Source organism: Hemiscyllium ocellatum, chromosome 39, assembly GCF_020745735.1.
Source record: "Hemiscyllium ocellatum isolate sHemOce1 chromosome 39, sHemOce1.pat.X.cur, whole genome shotgun sequence".
Classification (NCBI taxonomy): domain Eukaryota; kingdom Metazoa; phylum Chordata; class Chondrichthyes; order Orectolobiformes; family Hemiscylliidae; genus Hemiscyllium; species Hemiscyllium ocellatum.
Genome location: NC_083439.1, coordinates 39045003 through 39067302, shown reverse-complemented (window position 1 = coordinate 39067302; position 22300 = coordinate 39045003). Strand labels below are relative to the sequence as shown.

General features: G+C 41.4%; 1 protein-coding gene across 2 annotated transcripts in view; it reads left to right on the top strand.

The window, feature by feature from the left end:
* The window catches only part of cers3a (ceramide synthase 3a), a 91177-nt gene that overhangs the window by 13156 nt on the left and 55721 nt on the right, over nucleotides 1-22300 (top strand). For both annotated transcript variants that reach the window (XM_060853246.1, XM_060853245.1), the window contains exons 2-4: nucleotides 3321-3494; nucleotides 15223-15340; nucleotides 21001-21119. In XM_060853246.1, the coding sequence (XP_060709229.1) occupies nucleotides 3322-3494; nucleotides 15223-15340; nucleotides 21001-21119 (410 nt within the window). In that variant the 5' untranslated portion in view covers nucleotide 3321. The remainder of the gene's footprint in view (nucleotides 1-3320; nucleotides 3495-15222; nucleotides 15341-21000; nucleotides 21120-22300) is intronic.

Sequence of the window (22300 nt, the reverse complement as noted above, 5' to 3'; positions counted from 1 at the left end):
GCCCGTGTTAGGTGAAGGGGTAAATGTAGGGGAATGGGTCTGGGTGGGTTGCTCCTTGGAGGGTCAGTGTGGACTTGTTGGGCCGAAGGGCCTATTTCCACACTGTAAGTAATCTTTAAAAAAAAACCCTGTATTCTGACCTTGCAAAATGAATCACTTCACACTTTTCCAGGTTGAACTCCATCTGCCACTTCTTAGCCCAGCTCTGCATCCTGTCAATGTCCTGTTGCAACAGCCCTCCAGACTATCTACCACGCCACCAACCTTCAAATCATCTATAAACTTACTAACCCACCCTTCCACTACTTAATCCAAGTCAATTATAAAAATCACAAAGAGCAGAGGTCCCAGAACCAATCCCTGTGGAACACCACTGGTCACCAAGCTCCAGGCTGGCTGAATACTTTCCATCTACTACCACCCTCTGTCTTGCAAGGGCCAGCCAATTCTGTATCCAGACTTCTGTATCACATCCACTGCTCTACCTTCATCAATGTGTTGTGTCACACCCTCAAGGATTTCAGTAACGCTTGTGAGGTATGACCTGCCCCTCTGAAAGTCATGCTAACCATCTCTAATCAAACTATGGTTTTCCAAGTAATCATAAATCCTGTCTCTCAGAATTTTCTCCAATACTCGACTCACTACAGACGTGAGATCTGTAATTCCCAGGATTGTCCCTATTACCTTCCTTGAACAAGGGAATAACATTTGCCACCCTCTTAATCATCTGACACTACTCCAGTGGACAGCAAGGATGCAAAGATCATTGCCAAAGGTGCAGCAATCTCTTCCCTCACTTTCTGTCATAACCTAGGGTATATTCCATTTGGCTGAGGGGATTTATCTCTCCTTATGATTTTCAAAATTTCTAGCACATCCTCCTCAACATCGACCTGTTTGAGCATACCAGCCTGTTTCACACTGTCCTCAGAAATGTCAAGGTACCTCTCAGTAGTGAATACTGAAGCAAAGTATTCATTAAGGACCTTCCCTACTTCCTCTGACTCCAGGCGCAAATTCCCTCCACTATCCCTGATCGGCCCTACCCTCACTCTGGCCATCCTCTTTTTTTTTTCCTCATCAGTGTAGGATTTTCCTTTTAATCCTAGCCACTAAAGCTTTTTCATTCCCCCTTCTAGCTCTCCTAAGTCCATTCTTCAGTTCCTTCCTGGCTATCTTATAATCTTGGAGTAGGAGAGATCCTGATGAAGGGCTCATGCCCAAAACATTGACTCTCCTGCTCCTCCGATGCTGCCTGATCTGCTGTGCTTTCCCAGAGTCTCACTTTTCTACTCTTGCCTCCAGCATCTGCAATACACACTTTGTCCTAACTTGTAACCCTCTTGAGCACTGTCCGATCCTTGACTCGTCAACCTTATGTAAGCTTCCACCTTCCTCTTGACTAAATGTTCCACATCCCTCATCACCCCAGATTCTTTCAGCCTATCATCCCTTCCTTGCCTCAGTACTGGACTGGTTTGTCCCACTATCAGCAAGTACTTCCTAAACAACCTCCACATTTCTGTCATGCATTTCCCTGAGAACGTCCATTCCTAGTTTAGGTGCCCCAATTCCTGCTTAACAGCATTGTAATTTCCACTCTCATAATTAAATACTTTCCTGCACTGTCTACTCCTATCCCTCTCCATGAGTATAGTAAAGGTCAGTGAGTTGTGATTACGATCACCGAATTGCTCTCCCACTGACACCTGACATGATTCATTGCCAAACGCCAGATCCAATCTGGCCTCTCCTCTAGCTGGCCTCTCTATATATTGAGTCAGGAACCATTCCTGGACACACCTGACGAAAACTGCTCCATCCAAACTATTTGAACTAAGAAGGTTCCAATCAATATTAGGGAAATTGAAGTCACACACGACAACAACCCTGTTACTTTTGCAACTTTCCAAAAAGGATATGCTGACCTTGGTGCGGGTCCAGAGGAGATTCACCAGAATGATCCCAGGAATGAAGGGCTTGTCATATGAGGAGCGTTTGAGAACTCTGGTTCTGTACTTGGAATTTAGAAAGATGAGGGCAGATCTGATTGCAACTTGGAGAATACGGAGAGACATTGATAGAGTGGATGTAGAAAAGATATTTCCACAAGTAGAAGAGACAGGAATCTGAGGGCAAAGCCTCAGACTCCAGAACAACCCTTTAGAACTGAGATGAGGAGGAGTTTTGTGAACGAGAAAATGGTGAATCTGTGAAACTCATTGCCACAGAAGGTTATGAAGGCCAAGATGTTGAGTATATTTAAGACCGAGAGAGGTCCTTGATTGGCAAAGGGATCAACGTATATGGGGAGCAGGCAAAAGAATGGGATTAAGAAACATAGCAGCTATAATTAAATGGCAGAAAGAGGGCCAGCTAGCTAAATTTTGCTTCTATATCTTCTGTTCTGATGGTTGCAATTGATACAACTAAGTGGCATACCTAGCCATTTTTGAGGTTACTTGACAGTCAAGCATATTGGATTAGAGGGAAGCTCCCCAGAAAGAAGGTGATAAGCAACGGTAACTTTTCTTGCCCATGTTTCATCTGATGTCATGAAATTTCATTGAGTCCAGTGTCCAATGGCTATAAGGTATGATTTAGTGTGCACAGTATCCCCTCATTCCAGTTACGTTACACAGCAGTCAAACCATTGTTGTTCCTAGATTCTCAATTCAATCGTCCTGCCAACAAATGCTGTTTCATGTTGCAAATATGTTGTTGCCACTGTTGTGCTGTGAATTTATATGAAGTTGGGTTGGATGTCTGAATCTTTCATTAAACATAGAAGGTGGAAAAGTTAGAATATTGTGATTTGCTTAGTGTAAAATAACTGAAGAATAAGTAAGTCACTGAGCTATGGCTGATTGGGTGAAATCCAGGCATCCTAGTTACTGTGTAAGACCCAGAGAAACCGGTATCTGTTCATTGCTAGGTCATCAACCATTCACTAATTGACTGGTCTTAGCTCATCTATGAGGAAGCGTTTGTTCTAAATTCAAAATTAAATATTAATGAATATCATTAATTGTTCCTACAAGTGAACGTATTATATTCTCAATCCTTTTGGGTGGGCATAAATGAAATGACCATGTTTTGTAATATTTCTGTTCTAACAATTTCTATAGCAACAAGGTTAGAGAGAGAGAGTTTTCAAGAACATTTTTCCCCAAGTAATGTAGCATACTCAGGGAATAGATTAGGTGTTGATTACAACATACAGAGTAAGAATATTTGGTAGAATCTGAAGAGCGTAAAATCTACACTGCACGGCATTAAATGAATGTTACAACTAATTGTTGTTTTATTGCCAACAGAATGTTGCAGACTCTGAGTGACTGGTTTTGGTGGGATCACCTCTGGCTTCCCCGAAATCTAACCTGGAACGATCTAGAGGACAGAGAGGGCTTTGTGTATGCCAAGGCCTCCCATTTATATGTGACAGTCTTCTATGCTGCTCTCCTGATGATAGTCCGGCACTTTTTTGAAAGGTAAAGCCCTGTACTGAGCCACATTGTGCAGTCTTAATGTGACAAAAATACAGAATGGTGAATGTGGAAGCTCCACAAATTATTAAAGCCAATGTCAAATGAGTGACCCCACAAGCAACATTGGAGCCAGTCACTGGTTATTTCTGGACACTGCTGCTATCCCTTACTCCTCCTGCTCTGACCTTGTTTGTGTGCAATCATCTGCAATTAGCTTTCCTGGCTCATTTCTAGTTTGAGGCCTTCAAGGTTCTTCGTTCCTTAATTCTTGGAGCACAGGCATTTTTTTAAAGTTGTAAATTTCATGAAGATGTAACCCATTATTAAATTAGTGCAAACAGTTTTATGAGATTCTACAAAGGAACTTTGCAGCAGTCTGTTCTAATGTGATAAGTTTGTAACCTGGCAATATGTCTATAAGCTTGCAAATTTATTAACAACTAAGTTTGGGAGTTAGAATAAAGTTCTTCACTTGAGGTATAGCATCTGTTTTTTTTTCTTTGATGGAATTAATCACCACTGTTCAGAACATGGTTACATCTGTCCGATCTGTTGAAGCTGAAAGGCTCTGTTAACAAATAGAATTGTCCATTTTGTTTAATCAAATTATTATTTTTAGCCATAATACCCTTTTTAATTCCACTGGTACACTCTAAACAAACAGCATTCTACAGTGTTGTTCTATCTGCTCAAAGCCAGAGACACGATCTATAACCCTTCACCCAACACAATTAATCTCTCTGAAAAGGGATCATTGGACCCAACTGTGGCTGAGACAGACAGAGGTCAATGTCTTAGCAGCCATAGCACGCCAGTACAAAGTCCACAGTGACCAATAAATATATGGAAAACAAAGTGAGCTTCTAATTTTAGTTCATCTTTATGATGACAATTACATATTGAATCTGACCATTCAACAGAGCAAATTAAGATTCCGTACCTTGGGTGTCATTTTGTCTGTCAAGGTGGGAAGAAGAGGTGGCTTTGCCACCCAGGTAAATAGTGCTGTGAAGAAGGCATGTGGTGTACTGGGCTTTATTGGTAGAGGAATTGATTTCCAGAGTCCTGAGGTCATGTTGCAGTTGTATAAGACTGCTGCGGCCTCATCTGGAGTATTGTGTGCAGTTTTGGTTGCCATACTATAGGAAGGACGTGGAGGCATTGGAACGAGTGCAGAGGAGGTTTACCAGGATGTTGCCTGGCATGGTAGGAAGATCGTATGAGGAAAGGCTGAGGCACTTGGGGCTGTTCTCATTGGAGAAAAGAAGGTTTAGGGGAAATTTGATAGAGGTGTACAAGATGATTAGGGGTTTAGATAGGGTAGACACTGAGAACCTTTTTCTGTTAATGGAGTCAGCTGTTACTAGGGGACCCAGCTTTAAAATAAGGGGTGGTAGGTATAGGACAGACGTTGGGGGTAGATTCTTTACTCAGCGGGTTGTGAGTTCATGGAATGCCCTGCCAGTAGCAGTGGTGAAATCTCCCTCTTTATGGTCATTTAAGCGGGCATTGGATAAGCATATGGAGGTTATTGGGCTAGTGTAGGTTAGGTAGACTTTGGTCGGCGCAACATCGAGGGCCGAAGGGCCTGTACTGCGCTGTATTTTTCTATGTTCTATGTTCTATCTCCTCCTCCCTTTTTAAATCCATTTTGGTTCTGAAGGGTTTGTGGCCAGCTGTCCACAACAGCTTGGATCAGTTGCTGGGAATTCTGTGCAAGAAGCATGTAGACTCTCTCCATTCTTACTCCTTGCCAGTGTGAGGTATTTGAAGGTTTGGTGTTTCCTGCATTAAGCATTTGAGTTTGTGAGACATTTAACATGAGGACTTATTTGACCTTGTAGTGGAGTGTGTTCGATTATGAGGGTGTTCGATTATGAGGCTGTAATGTTCCTCCTTTATAAAATCATCTAGCATTTGTACCCCTGTCAGTGACAGTCATACTCATTCCTGACTTTGAAGGTTCTGTTGGAAGGAAATATGTTTATGTTACTTGTACCACTAAAATACAGATTCATTGATTGAACTTTCTTTAATTCCCACCCAGTCTCACTTTTTTTTAATGTGCGGACTTTTTTTTAACATCAAGTGATGCAAACTTTGCACTTTTCAATAAAACACATGCTTGCATTTGTGTAGAAACTCCAGTGTTCTCAGCACGTACGAGAATGTTTCACAGCTAATGAAATGCTAAAATATAAACCTGAATTTTGTTGATTGGGCAGCTTCCCCATTAGTTTATGGATGGTAGCTAATTAAGCAGTTGCCATCAGTTGTGCCAGCTTATTCGGGATGGGCTAGCTGCCACTGCAAGCAGCTCACCGAGTCAGAGAGCTGTTAGCTCAGGAGCACCACCATAATCTGACGCAACACTGGAGATCCTCCCTTCCCCCAATACAATTGTGATTGAATCACTGAGGCCTTGGGTGCAGACTTCCCTACACACAGCATCACAACCCATCAAATCCTCCCATACATCCGATTCAAAGTTGCAGCTAGTGTTTGTTTCTATTCTGCTGGCAGCCTTCACATGCTTTGGGAGGGAGCGGGGATGAAATTACCAGCGTCTTTGTTTGGCCCTCAAAGGGACCTGTACATAATCTAGTGAAATACCCAACTTCCTGGAGGATCCCATTTACACTGTCAGTAAAACCATGACAATGTAACATGGCAGAGAAACTTATCCACCCCCAACACCTCACAATTTTACTTGCCCACTTAACTTTGCTGCCCCCTGAGAGTAGATAAAATTCTGACAGTGATTCCTACTGCAGAGTAAACTAATTTGTTAGCCAATTTTGGCCTCCTGTCAATCCCTCAAATAGGCTACTTAAAAAAAAATGTGTAAACTATTTGAGGGATTGATCTGTGGCCAAAACTGGCTACTACTTGAGCTAGTGTTGCAGTAGGAATCACTTTGGCATGAGTTAAGGCACTCAGTACAATAAAGAAAAGAAACCCCATAGTTTGGGGTAATCACAAGGTGGCTTAATCTCAGTGGTCTTTGCATGTTTTATGTTCTGCTTACATTTTTTGCATAAAATAGAAAATGAAAATTCTGAGAGACTGATTAATTGGTTAACTTAAAAAAATGCTTATGCATCATTATAGCCAAGGTGAACTGCTCCATCACAGAATCCTCATGTAATATGCTGTCAGACCAACTGTTAACAGTGTCACATTATAATTTGATTTCAATATACTAAATTAAGGGTTCAATAATAGATTTTATTTATTTGTTCAGGCATTTATTACCTATTCCTAATTACGATCGAAGTGATGGTATGAATCCCCTTCTTGAATGGCTGCAGTTTGTGTGTTGAAGGTTCTTGCAGAATGCTGTTAGGGAGGGAGGGAGCGAGGTCCAAGCTTCTGACCCAGCAACAAGAAACATTGGTGTATGTCCAGGACAGGATGGTGTGTGACCTTGAGAAGAAATTAAGAGTTGGGATTATTTCTATTGCTTTTTTGCCTCTAACCTTCACAATGAAGCCAGAGAGTGAAACAATTTCTTGAAGAAGTCAAAGAAGATGTTAAGAAATAAATGGAATACTTATCATTCATGATCATACAGGCAAGGCAAAGTAAAGACATGTTAATGAGGTGAGGAATAGGGAGAGAGAGCCATTGAACACGTGGCTACAGGGATGGTGCAGAAGGGAGGGATTTGGATACCTGGATAATTGGGGCTCATTCTGGGATAGGTCAAACTTCTAGAAACAGGACGGTCTACATCTGAACCAGAGAGGTACCAATATTCTTGGTGGGAGGAATTTGCTGGTCCTATTCGGGAGGGTTTAAACTAATTCAGGGGAGGGATGGGAACCTGAATTGGAGCTCCAGTGTACAGGAGGTTGAGAATAGTCAGGGCCCAAATAACGTTTCAAGGTTGCAACAGTGTGCCAACAGACAGGAAAGTGGTTTGAAGTGTGTCTACTTCAATGCCAGGAGCATCTGGAATAAGGTGGCTTAACTTGCAGCATGGATTGATACTGGGGACTTCGATGTTGTGGCCATTTCAGAGACTCCTCAGATGCTGCCTGAACTGCTGTGCTTTTCCAGCACCACTCTAATCTAGAATCTGGTTTCCAGCATCTGCAGTCCTTGTTTTTACCCATGTCAGAGACATGGATAGAACAGGGACAGAGATGGTTGTTGCAGCTTCCAGGGTTTAGATCTTTCAGTACGAACAAGGAAGCTGATAAAAGAGGGAGAGGTGTGGCATTGATAGTCAAGGACAATATTTTGGTGGTAGAAAGGACATTTAATGAGGACTCGCCTACTGAGATAGTGTGGGCTAAGGTTAGAAACAGGAAAGGAGAGATCACTCTGGAAATTTTCTATAGGCCTCTGAAAAGTTCCAGAGATGTAGAGGAAAGGATTGCACCAATGATTCTAGATAGGAGCGAGAGTAACAGGGTAGTTGTGAAGGGGGTCTTTATCCTTCCAAATATTGGCTGGAAATGCTGCTGGAGTAATACTTGAGATGGATTTTTTTTGTCTAATATGTGCTGGAGGGTTTCCTGACACAATATGTAGATAGGCCAACAAGGGGCGAGGCCATATTGGATTTGCTACTGGGTAATAAAACAGGCTAGATCCTAAATTTAGAGGTAGGTGAGCAATTTGATGATAGTGACCACAATTTAGTTTTGTTTACTTTAGCGATGGAAGGGGAGAATTATGTACCACAGTGCAGGAGTTATAGCTGGGGGAAAGGCAACTATGATGCATTTAGGCAAGACTTAGGAATCATAGGAAGGGGAAGGAAATTGCAAGGAATGGACACAATTGAAATGTAGAGCTTGTTCAAGGAGCAGCTACTGTGTGTCCTTGATAAGTATGTACCTGTCAGGCAGGGAGGAAGTGGTCGAGCATGGGAAAAGTGGTTTACAAAAGAAGTTGAATCTCTAATTAAGAGGAAGAAGAAGGTTTATGTGAGAGTGAGACGTGAAGGCTCAGTTAGGGAACTTGAGAATTCCAAGCCCACCAGGAAAGACCTGAAGAGAGAGCTAAGAAGTGCCAGGAGAAGACATGAGATGTCTTTGGCAGGTAGGATCAAGGAAAACCCTAAAGCTTTCTATAGGTAGATCAGGAATACAGAATGACTACAGTAAGATTAGGGCTAGTCAAGGATAGTATCAGAAAGTTGTGTGTGGAGTCTGAGGATATAGGAAAGGTACTAAATGAATATTTTTCATCAGTATTCACACTGGAAAAAGACAGGGTTGTCAAGGGGAATACGATGATTCAGGTTCATAGAGAGGAGGTATTAACAATTCTGGAGGTGTGAAAATAGGTAAGTCCCCTGAACCAGATGCGATTTATCCTAGGATACTTGGGAAGCCAGGGAGGAGGTTGTCGATCCTTTGCCTTTGATCTTTGTTGACATTGTCTACAGGAATAGTGCCAGAAGACTGGAGGATAGCAAATATCCTTTTGTTCAAGAAGGGGAGTAGGCACAACTCTTGTACTTATCGACTAGTGAGCCTTACTTCAGTTGTGGGTAAAGTTTTGGAAAGGTTTATAGAGAAGATTTATAATCATTTAGAAAGGAATAAGTTCATTAGGGATAGTCAACATGATTTTGTGAAGGTTAGGTCATGCCTTACAAACTTTATTGAGTTCTTTGAGAAGGTGACCAAACAGGTGAATGAGGGTAAAGCTGTTGATGTGGTGTATATGGATTTCAGTAAAGCGTTTGGTAAGGTTCCCCATGGTATTGCACAAAACAGGCATGGGATTGAGGGTGATTTAGCAGTTTGGATCAGAAATTGGCTCACTGAAAGAAGACAGAGGGTGATGGTTGATGGAAAATGTTCATCCTGTAGCTTAGGTACTAGTGGTGTACTGCAAGGATCTGTTTTGGCATTTTGATAAATGACCTGGATGAGAGAAGGATGGGTTAGTAAATTTGCGGATGACACGAAGGTCAGTGGAGTAGTAGACAGTGCTGAAGAATGTTGCAGGTTACAGAAGGACGTAGATAAGTTGCAGAGCTAGGCTGAGAGGTAGAAACTGAAGTTTAATCTGGAAAAGTATGAGGTTATTCACATTGGAAGGAGTAACAGGAATAAAGAGTAATGGGCTAATGGTAAGATTCTTGGCAGTGTAGATGAGCAGAGAGATCTTGGTGTTTAGATCCCTCAAAGTTGCCACCCATGTTGAACGGGCTGTTAAGAAGGCATATGGTGTGTTAGCTTTTATTGGTGGAGGGACTGAATTTCAGAGGGTTCAGGTCATGTTGCAGCTGTACAAAACCCTGGTGCGGCTGCATTTGGAGTATTGTGTCCAGTTCTGGTCACCGCATTATAGGAAGGTTGTGGAAGCGTTGGAAAGGGTGCAGAGCAAATGAGGAAAGGCTGAGGGACTTGATGCCATTTTCATTAGAGAGAAAAAAGTTGAGAGATGAGTTAGTTGAGAGGAGTAATATGATCAGAGGGTTAGATAGGGTGGACAGTGAGCCGTTTTCTTCGAATGGTGATGGTTAGCACAAGGGGACATTGCTTTAAATGAGGGGTGATAGATATAGGACAGAGATCAGAGGTAGTTTCTTTACTCAGAGTAGTAAAGGCATGGGACATCCTGTCTGCAACAGTAGTAGACTCACCAACTTTTAAGAGCATTTAAATGGTCATTGGATAAACTCGTGGATGATATTGGAATAGTGTAGGATAAATGGGCTTCAGATTGGTTTCACAGGTTTGCACAACATCAAGGGCTGAAGGGCTTGTGCTGCGCTGTCATGTTCTATGTTCTAAGATTGAGAATGTGAAATTTCTCAAATCAACACATAAACCATAAACTTACTGAATGGTAGAGCAGGTCGAGAGGCCTAATTTGTATGATCATATAAAAATAAAACAACTGAAGATGTTGGAAATCTGAGAAAATTTAAATTTTCTGTTTTTTTTTTGTTTCAGATGTTCATAGTTTATCAAAGTGGTTAGTAAATCCAATCAATACTAGAAATCCTGTAAATGGGACTGGATTTCTCTTTCTAGGCTACATTTTGAAAACATATGACCTATTTAAAAAGAGAAATTCCGTTCCATTTGACTTGTCAAATCATTTAATCAGTCTCTGAGTTTGCATTTCCTATTTTATGCAAGAATGTAAGCAGAACACACAACATGCAGCGCCCATTGAGATTAAATTAAAAATCTCACAACACCAGGTTATAGTCCAACACTGTACTTTAAGCCGGCTTAGTGATATCAATGGTTGCCATGATGTAGAGGTGTTGGTGTTGGACTGGGGAAGGCAAAGTTAAAAATCACACAACACCAGGACTATAACCTGGTGTTGTGATTTTTAACTTTGTCCACACCAGTCCAACACTTAAGCCGCTTTGTAATTACCCCAGATTGAGTGTTGTAACTCGTGCTAAAAGCATCAGCCAGATTCCCTGATTCAAACAAGGCAGATTAATAATTATTTCCAAAAACAGTGACCGAGCCAGTTTTAGTCTGTTGTACAGCACAAAAACAGACCCTTCGGACCAACTCGTACATGTTGATCAGGCATCCCAATCTGTCCGAGTCACATTTTGTCAACATTTGGCCCATATCCGTCTCAACCCTTTGTATCCATATCCAGTCGGTTTTTCTGTAATGCAGTGGTTGCTTAATTATGCAACCCCACGTTATAGAAGCATTGCATTTAGAAATGGCATTTGAAATGTTGGAGCTGTATTAGTGTTACAGCCAACAAATGATTTCAATGTTGATGCTTTCGAATGAGCATCCCCAATTTGTCAATCACTTTACAGTGAATTCGCATTTATGAAATGTGCGTTATTACAGAACCATCTGTACCCAACTGGATGTCTTTTAAATGTTGCAATTGTACCGCCTCCGCCACTTCTGGAAGATCATTCCTTGCACCCACCACCCTCTGCATGAAAAAGATATGCCTCTGGTCTCTTTTTACGTCTCTCTCCATCCCAACCCACAGCTTAAACCTATGCCCTCTAGCTTCGGACACCCGCATCCTAGGATAAAGCCATTGGCTATTCACCATATCTATATCTCTCATGCATTTATAAACCTTTATTAAAGGCTACCTCTTAGCCTTTACTCAGGGGAAAATAAGCCCTAGCGTGTTTAGCCTGTCCATATAATTCAAACCCTCCAGTCTCAGCAACATCCTTATAAATATTTACATTTGAACAATCTCCACAGGATGTTTGTATTGAATTGAACAGTGTGGCTGTTTTTTGTCTAAACAATAGTTACTAATCCTTTCAGATGGATCCTCCCATCTACTTTAGTCATTCAACGAGACAGGTTTGATGCAATTTGCTGAGCTGTTTTGTTCAGAGAGAGTTGGTGAAAATATCAAGTAACACTCTGGAACCAAAAATCACTTATGCTCAGCATCAAATAGTTTTCTGTTAAACACAATAAAAAGAAACAAAAACAGAAACTGCTGGAGAAATTCAACAAGTTTAGCAAGATCTTTGGAGAGAGAAATGGAATTAATGTTCCAAGTCCAATGACCCTCTCTACTTTATCTCCACCAATGCTGTTTGACCCTGCTGAATTTCTCCAGCCATTTCTGTTTGTGTTTTGGGTTTCCTGCATCTGCTGTTCTTTGTTTTAGATTACGAGAAACAATAGAGCAGGTTAAGCAAATTCACCTTTGTAAATAAAACCACTGTGGAGAGGAACAAACAGTTAACGTTTCAAACCAATGACTTTCATAGAACGTGGAAGCATTAGAGATGTGATCAATTTAGAGCAAAGGGACAAGTATGAAACAATGTTCTTGATATTGGACATGAGAATTTGAATGATGAAAGAGAAGGTGTGGGAATAGGTCATTCAGCCCATCAATCCTGCTCCACTATTCTAGATCATGGCTGGTCATCTACCCCAAAGCCATACTTCTGCATTATTCCCAAGTCCCTTGATGCCATAACTGGAAACGTATCAACTGCTGTCTTGAACTTACACCGCTACACCGCTTTCTGATATAGAGAATTCCAAAGATTTACCACCGTTTGAGTGAGTGAAGAGGTTCCTCCCTATCTCAGTCCTAAAAGGCTTCCCCTTCATTCTGAGTCTGTGTCCCTTGGTGCTAGGCTTACCAGGCAAAGGAGTACCCTGTAAGAATTGTACTTGTCTTAACAGTGCTAGCCCTATAGGGCCACAGGGGAAGGAGACGTGATGAGTGAAGAAATGGAAGACCTGTATAGAGTAGTACTTCCCAAGGTGGGAGTACATGTGAGTTCATGAGTTTTGAGGCAGCAGTAGCTGCTCTCACGGGTCTTGCTCACTGGTCACAACAATTTTCAAGCCTCAACAATTTTCAACAGTGTTGAGGCGAAAACAAAGGGTAAGCATCGTCACAGTCCGAGAGAATTAAACATAGGAAGTTCTGGAGTAAATCATTCTTAAACCCTACATTTATCACCAACCTCTAATTATTTGCATAAATGATGCCCCTCAGCACTTCACGTCAGCTCTGAAGAAGAGTTATCTGGACTTAAAACGTTAGCTTGCTTTCTATCCATGGACCCTGCCTGACCTACTGATCTCTAAAAATGAAAGGTTTATTCAAAAGTCTGATAACAATAGGGAACAAGCTCTCTTTAAATTACTAACATTTTTTTGTTCTGCTGAAGGTAATTAACCTGTAACATTAACTCCCCTCAACACGCTTGGCCCTCTGAGTACTTCTAGAATTTTCTGATGTTAATTCATATTTCCAACATCTTCAGTATTCTACTTTCCATTTGAACTCCGTTTCAGCTCTTTTCATATTTATTATGATCAAGGCTTTTGCTTGGTTGATGTGATTGGCAATTTATTCCAACATTCTTATCTGTCACTTTTCTCCCTGCATTCATTTAACTTGTGCGGGCATTTATGCTGGTTTCTTCTCCTTTCACTGACTTGTCAGCAGTAGGTCTGTCAACCAAACAGGCATTCTTACTATCACGGGAATATTCTCTTGATGAGCTCTCTGCATGATGGCCTACAGTAGTATGGGAATGGGTTACTGCCAGTTTGAAGGAAAATAAGGTTGCTTATCCTCACTGACAAATGTTACAGTAAATCAGTCCTGCTAATCTACCACTTCCTCAGGGACAGTTAAGGCTGGGCAATAAATGATGGCTGAGCCAGAAAAGTACACATCCTATTCAAGTTATTAAAAAATGAGCAGAAGTCTTCCTTTTTCTGCCACTTAATTAATTTAAATATTTTGGATAGGACTAGTTTTCAGAACAGTGAATGTGAAAGAACAATCCGGGTACTATTTAATAGAGAGAGTTAGGAAGTGATGCCCTTTTTAGGGAAGTTTTGAGGATTGGTAAATATGAAAATGGGTACAGGAATAGAAACCCTGAGGGCGGATGTATGTACCCAAATCTTTGAATGTGGAAGGGACAAGTTAATAATGCTTGAAAAAAATGGAATGTTTGGACATAGAGATACTGGTAAACCTTTTATGTAAATGATAGTTGTTTGGCAGTGTGGAACTTAAGTATTCATAAAAATATACCTTTTGTGGATGTGATTTGTCTTGCACTCATTAGGATAATGCATAAGAATATCAATTTAAAACCTACATATTTATTTATCAAATAGGTGATTGCCATTCACTGATCCATTTCTGGGTAATGCCACTCAAGTTGACTGGTTTACAATTTAAACAAAGCCTAGAGATTAACTGGTGATCATCATTAACTGGTTCATTCTCCAATCTTATAACCTCTACCAATCAAAGTTCACTTGCCAACCAATTAGTTTACTCATAGAATAACAATTGTTTTCCCCTTCAGTTGATATTTTGCCAATTTTCCTAATGAGCACAAACCAAAAACCTATGACATGATTGGAGTCGGGAGTCCAGAACTAGAGGGCATAGGTTTAGGGTGAGAGGGGAAAGATATAAGAGAGACCTAAGGGGCAACTTTTTCATGCAGAGGGTGGTATGTGTATGGAATGAGCTGCCAGAGGAAGTGGTGCAGGCTGGTACAATTGCACCATTTAAGAGGCATTTGGATGGGTATATGAATAGAAAAGGTTTGGAGCGATATGGGCCGGGTAGCTGGCAGGTGGCACTAGATTGGGTTGGGATATCTGGTCACCATGGACAGGTTGGACCAAAGGGTCTGTTTCCATGCTGTACATCTCTATGACTCTATGATGTATCTTTGTAAGTTGCTGGTTACACCTTAATTGGAGTGTACATCTTATTAATGAGATTTTTTAGAAGGATGCCAAGACCTTGGAGCAGATGCAGAAGAGATGTGATGAAACAGTACCAGAAATGAGGAACTCTAGTCATGTGAAGAGATTAGCAAGAATAATGATTGTTCTCTCCAGAGCTGAGAAGATTATTGGGAAATTTAATAAGGGGTGTTCAAGATCATAAAGGGTTTTAACTGAGCAAACAAAAGATACCTGTTCTGTCTTTGCTGCAGTGTAGTAATTAGAAAAGTTTTAAATTTATTTGGAGAACAAAGAGGAAGGTTGGCAAGGTATTCTGTTGTGCGAATTGTCATGATTGACCTTGCGATGCCTAAACCGTGAATGGCAATAGATTTATTTGTAACTTTTAAAATAAAATTGGATAAACCTGTGAAGTGTGAAATATTGCATAGCTGTAGGGACAGAGCTGGCAGGTAGGATTAATTGATAAGATCTAACGAAGAGCTGGCACAAATAGGGAAAAAAAATTATAACTCTCAGGTTTTATGAAAATACATTTACTTTTACAGGTATATTGCTACACCTCTTGCCAAAATACTAGGGGTTAAGGATCAAATAAGATTGAAGGTCACACACAATGTGGTTTTAGAGAATTTTTTTGTCTCCACATCAAAGCATCCAACAAGGGTAAGTTTGCATTTGAATTTGAAAATTGCTGTCAAGATCATGATTTTTATTTATTATTTCTGATCCTACCTGCTGTATTGTTAAGAGGTTTTGAGAGGATTGAAAGTTGCTAGGTCAAGGCTGTGATGTGAGTTGTGAAATGTGAAGGTGTTCAGACTATGAAGACTTTGTGGATTAGCTCTCTGGTTGAATACATGAAGGAAGATGCAGTGAAAAAGGTTTTATTCTGAGGGGTTCCAGTTCCAGGAAGAACAAAAACTGAAATTGCTCGAGAAACTCAATAGGTCTGGCAGTTTCTGTGGAGAGAAAGCAGAGAGAATGTTTCGAGCCTCGTGACCCTTCTTTAGAACCAAGCATCTAGAAACAGATGGTATTGATGCTGATTGATCGGTAGTGGGGTAGCTTGCAGATTAGTCACTCTTTGCATCTGCTGCCCTTGTTCCAGATGGTACTCTCGAAGATGCTATCGAAGGAGCCTTGGTGAATTTCTGCATTGCACCTTGTAGATAATACAAACTGATGCTATGAGTCAAAGTGTGGTGCTGGAAAAGCACAACAGGTCAGGCAGCATCCAAGGAGCAGAGGAATCTGTGTTTCAGGTAAAAGGTTTCACCAGGAATCAATAGATGAGGTGTTTGGATATGCTGAAAAACCTCTCCAGATCCCCTGGGGCCTTAGGGGGAGGTTCTTGCATCAAGGAAAGGTGCCAGGAGTTGAAGTTGGGTTGGTGGGGGGCATAGACCTAGTGAGGGAGTTGTGGAGGGCATGGTCTCTGGAGAATGCTGAAAGGGATGAGGAGGGAAATATATCTTTGGTGGGGTCTGACTGTAGGTGGCGAAAAAGACAGAGGATGATGTGCTGTGTCTGGAGATTGGTGAGGTACACGGGATTCTATCCTTGTTGCGGTTGGTGGGGTTCAAGGGTGGGCAGTGGAGGAGGTTTGCTGGAGGGCATTGGTGACTATGTGAGAGAGGATATTGCCGTCCTTGAAATAGGAGGCCATCTGGGATGTTCTGGAGTGGAATTGCTCCTCCTGGGAGGAATTGGGAGTAAGATGCTACTCCGTGTCAGTGGTGGAGCAAAAAATTGGCACTTCATCTGCAAATAATCAAATATGCTGCTTTGTCATGAACGATGTCAAACTGCTTGAGCATTGTTAGAGATGCACTCAGCTAGACAAGTGGGGTGTATTTGAATACCCTCCTGACTTGTAGTTGGCAGACATGCCTTGAGGAGTTAGGACGTGAATAATTCATTGCAGGATTCCTTGTGTGTGATCTACTTTTTTAGTCAATATTTATATGGCTAGTCCATTTTCAGTTTCTGATCAATGGTTTTTAGATTAGATTGGATTCCTTACAGTATGGAAACAGGACCTTCAGCCCAACAAGTCCACACCAACCCTCCAAACATAACCCACCCAGACCATTCCCCTACCCTATATTTACCCCTGATGAATGCACCTAACACTGTCAGCAATTTAGCATGGCCCATTCACCTGACTCGCACATCTTTGGACTGTGGGAGGAAACTGAAAGACCCAGAGGAAACCCACGCAGACGCAGGGAGAATGTGCAAACTCCACACAGACAGTCTCAGGAATTGAACCTAGGTCCTTGATGCTGTGAGGCAGCAGTGCTAACCACTGAGCCAGCCCCACACGTAGATAGAACATTACAGTGCAGTACAGGCCCTTCGGCCCTCAATGTTGTGCGACCTGTCATACCAATCTGAAGCCCATCTAACCTACACTATTCCATGTATGTCCATATGCTTGTCCAATGACGACTTAAATGTACTTAAAGTTGGCGAATATACTACTGTTGCAGGCAAAGCATTCCATACCCGTACTCCTCTCTGAGTAAAGAAACTACCTCTGACATCTGTCCTATATCTATCACCCCTCAATTTAAAGCTATAGTTCTGGTAACCCCCAGATGTTGCTGAAGGTGGATTGAGTGATGGTGCTCCTGTTCTCTGTCAGTCTCTCACTTCTAATGGATCCGCTGTCCTTCTGGAAGTAACACCAAGTAGGATTCCCTAAGTTCTGCAGTGATCCCACATCTCTCATCCCAAACAAGTGGAGTTGGTTGTGAGAGCAGTTTGTGACAGCTTTGCTCAGAGACCCAAGTGCCACAAACTTAATAACATATGTCTACAACAACTTTGTAGCCCAGCAGAAATCTTGTTTTCTCTAAGTGTGGCAAGCGTCATGGAATCATAGGATCCATACAGTGTGGAAACAGACCATTTGGCCTAACATGTCCACACCAATCCTCCAAACAGCATCCCACCCAGACTTATTCCCCAACCCTATTACTCTGCATTACCTGTAACCTACACATCACTGAACACTATTGGGCAATTTAGCATGGCCAGTCTACCTAACTTTCACATCTTTGGACTGTGGGAGGAAACCGGAGCCCAAGCAGACTCTGAGAACGTGCATACTCCATATTGATAGTCATCAAGTCATAGAATAATACAGTACGGAAACAGGTCCTTTTTGGTTTAACTGGTCCATGCTGACAATGGTTCCCCCTCAGCTAGTTCCAATTAGCAAGTGAAATGCTCCAGAAATCTATGCCAGAGTCTCCTGATCTACACAAGTAGCCTGCAATGAGTTTGAGTTAGAGAAACAGATTTGAAGATCGGGAAGCAAAAGTAGTTATAAAGCCTCAAAGCTTAAATCGATAATAAAGCAGCAAGCTTAAATAAGTGTCTTGTAGGAGGAGAATAAGCTAGGAATGTGGAGAGGTGTAGAAAGACCCAGGGTCTGGGAAACTGAAGACATGGCTGCCAATGATGCAGCACTTAAAATTGGAAATGCTCAAAATGCCAGAATTAGATAGCTATGATATATTTTATGTATACACATACACACACACACACACAGGTCTATGGCGTATATATACAGGCTGAAAATGTGTTGCTGGAAAAGTACAGCAGGTCAGGCAGCATCCAAGGAACAGGAGATTCGACGTTTCGGGCATATCCTTGGATGCTGCCTGACCTGCTGCGCTTTTCGAGCAACACATTTTCAGCTCTGATCTCCAACATATGCAGTCCTCACTTTCTCTTCGAAGATTATATACAGGCTGTCCTTGGGTTGTGAATGGGTTCCCTTCTGGAGTCCATTTGCAAGTCAATTTGTTTGCAAGTTCGATCACCATGCAGGACCATTTAAAATACCATTGATAAGGACAAAGATCTTTTAAAATTAATGTTGACTCACCCCTGTATGGGATTGCGTACAGAAGTATGAGTGTTGTAAGTCAGATGCTTGTAATACAGATGAGGAGTGGAAAGATAAGAACCAATACCAGGGTCCTGCCCTTAAACAAAGGAGACAACAACAGGATGAGGTAGAATTTGGCTAAAGTAGACTGGAAGCAAAGACTTTATGGTGAGACAATTGATGAGCAGTGGAGGATTTTCAATACAATTTTCCAAAGTGCTCAGCAAAAGTATATTCCAGTGAACAGGAAGAACAGTAAGAAAAGGGGTAATCTGCCATGGTGTGTGAGGAACTAAGGGAGAATATCAAATTGAAAGAGAAGGCATACAAAATGGCCAAGATTCGTGGGAAACTAGAAGATTGCGTAAGTTTTCAAGGTCAACAGTCACAAAAGGAAAGTAAGATAGAACATAAGGAAAAAAAACTAGCACAGAATATAAAGTTAGCAAAAGTTTTTATAAATACATAAAATGAAAAAGTGTGGCTGAAGTAAACATTGGTCCTTCAGAGGATAAGAAGGGGCGTATAGTCATGGAATATGAGAAAATAGCCGAGGCATTGAACAATTATTTTGTTGGTCTTCACAGTAGAGGACACTAATAACGTGCCTGGAATTGACAAAGAATCAAAGGTAGGTGAGCACTGGAAACAATCATGGTCACTGAAGAGGTAGTCTTGGGCAAGATAATGGAGCTAAGGATAGACATGTCTCCTGGCCCTGATGGAACGCATCCCAGGGTACTAAAATAGATGGCAGAAGAAATAGCAAATCTGCTTTTCCAAAATTCACTGGACTCTAGGGTATTCCTACAGATTGGAAATCAATAAATGTGACACCACTGTTTAAAAAGGGCAGTAGACAAAAGATTGGGAATTATAGACTGGTTAGCTTAATTTCTGTCATGGGGAAGATGCTTGAGTCTGTTATCAAGGAACACATAGCAAGACATCTAGATAGAAATCGTCCTGTAGTGCTGATGCAGCATGGGTTCATGAAGGGCAGGTCATGCTTAACTAATCTACTGGAATTCTATGAAGACGTTACGAACATGGTGGACAACAGGACCCTGATGGACAATGGGACCCAATTAAAAGTGGTGTTTGACAAGGTGCCGCACAAGAGGCTGGTGTGTAAGATAAGGATACATGGCATTATGGGTAAAGTATCAGCGTGGACAGAGGATTGGTTGACTAACAGGAAACAAAGAGTGGTGATAAATGAGTGCTGTTCTTGATGGCAATCAGTAACTATGGTGTGCCTCAGGGATGAGTGTTGAGACTGCAGTTATATACAATTTACATAGACGATTTGAAGTTGGGGACCACGTGTAGGGTGTCCAAGTTTGCAGATGACACTAAGATGAGTGGCAGAGCAAAGCGTGCAGAGGACTGTGAAACTTTGCAGAGGAACATAGATACTCTGAGTGAGAGGGCAAAGGCCTGGTAGATGGAATATAATGTTAATAAATGTGAAGTCATCCATTTTGGTAGGAGGTACAATAAAAAGGACTATTACTTGAATGGTAAAAAGTTGCAGCATGCTGATATGCAGAGGATTTGGGTGTCCATGTGCATGAATTGCAGAAGATTGATCTGCAGGTACAGCAAGTAGTTAGGAAGGCAAATGGAATTTTGCCCTTCATTGCTAAAGGGATTAAGTTTAAAAGCAGGGAGGTTATGTTGAGCTATATAAGATGATGGTGAGGCCACACCTGGAGTACTGTGTGCAATTTTGGCCTCCTTAGTTGAGAACTGGCGCTGGAGGGGGTGCAGAGGAGGTTCACTAGGTTGACTCTGGAATTGAGGGGGTTGGCTAATGAGGAGAGACTGAGTCGACAGGGATTATATTCATTGGAATTTAGAAGATGGGGGCATCTTTATAGAAACAAATACAATTATGAAGGTAATAGTTAAGATAGACATAGAGAAGATGTTCCCATTGGCAGGAGAAACTAGGACAAGATGGCATAGTTTCAAAATTAAGGGGAGTAGATTTTGGACTGAATTGAGAAGGAACTTCACCCAGAGGGTTGTAAATCTATGGAATTCTCTGCCCAGTGAAGTAGAGGATGCTACTGCAGTAAATGTTTTTAAAGCATGAATTAAGGGATATGGTGAGATGGTGGGTAAGTGAAACTGAGGCCACAAAAAGATCAGCCATGATCTTATTGAATGGCAGAGCAGGCTCGAACGGCCGAATGGCCTACTCCTACTTCTAGTTCTTATGTTCCATGTTTTTATATTACCTTTACTTTCTGATGAGGAAAGCCCTAAACAAATTTAGATACCAATCATGTTACAAATTGACTGCATTACTCAAGGAGCATGTTAAGTAGGGAGATTGGAAAAGGAGTCCCTTTCGGGGTTGGGGAATATACATTAAACCAAGCAGTTATTTATGATTTTCCTGTTAAATTTGCAGTTACAGTTAGAAGGTTTGTCAAAGAAATGCAGTTGGACAGTACGGATGGTCGAGAGATGGTTTAGAAGGCGGCGCAATCAAGAAAGACCAAGTTTGATGAAAAAGTTTCGAGAAGCTTGGTAAGTTTACAATGGTGTTTCCAGTTCTCGTCAATTTCAGATAGCTGTTTCTCTTTCAGGAGGCGTCTTTTACATAGAGCATAGAACATTGCAGTAGAGGCCCTTCGGCCCTTGATGTTGCACTGACTTTTTAACCAATCGGAGGCCCATCTATTCTACGCTATTTCATTATGATTCATGTCTATTCAATGACCATTTAAATGCCCTTAAAGTTGGTGTGTCTACTACTATTGCAGATAATGTGTTCCATGCCCTTGCTACTCTGAGTAAAGAAACTACATCTGATATCTGTCCTATGTCTATCACCCCTCAATTTAAAGCTATGTCCCCTGCTGCTAGCCGTCACCAATCCTGAATATGTTTGTTTGGAGATTCAAATTGCTAATTGCTACTTTTTCAATTTATTCTTTTGTTCATAGGGTTCATTAGCCAGGTCAGCCTATTTTGACCATCTTTAATTGCCTTGGAGAAAGTGACAGTGAGCTGTACTGATGAAAACAGGGGAGACTTCCTACAAAGTATAAATGAGCTTGCGAATATTTGGTTACATGTTTATTTTCTGTAAATCTTCTGTTAATCTAAATTATTATTGACAAAAGTGAGTGCTTGCCAAGCTTGGGCACTATATATTGTGGGACACAATCCATCTGATACATTGTGAAAGCTGGAATTGTCTGCTCTTTGAACCAAACACAATGTTATAACATCAGTGAGCAAAAAACTCTCACTGGGAATACAAAGTTAAAAATCACCCAACATCAGGTTATAGTCCAACAGGTGTATGTGGACTATAACCAGGTGTTGTGATTTTTAACTTTTTTACACTCCAGTCCAAGACTGTCATCTCCAAATCACACTGGGACTGTCTGCTTTTTGAAGCATCCAATTCAATCTCTCTAATTCCATGCTGCTGAAAATAGCAACTCTGTGTACGTTTACCTTTGAACTTGTTTGTTAAAAGGATGTGGGGCTTCAATGGCTGGCTAAGCATTTATTGTCTGCCCCTATTTGCCCTGGAGAAGGCTATCAGGAGTGATGTTCTTCAAGTGCTCTGGCTATGTGGATAGGTACACCCACAGTGCTGATTACAACTTGGCCTAATCCAGCACACTTTGCTCACTGTTTTGCTAGAATCTTTGCCTTTCCCTCTTCTCTTTGAACATTTATTACCCTGATATTTG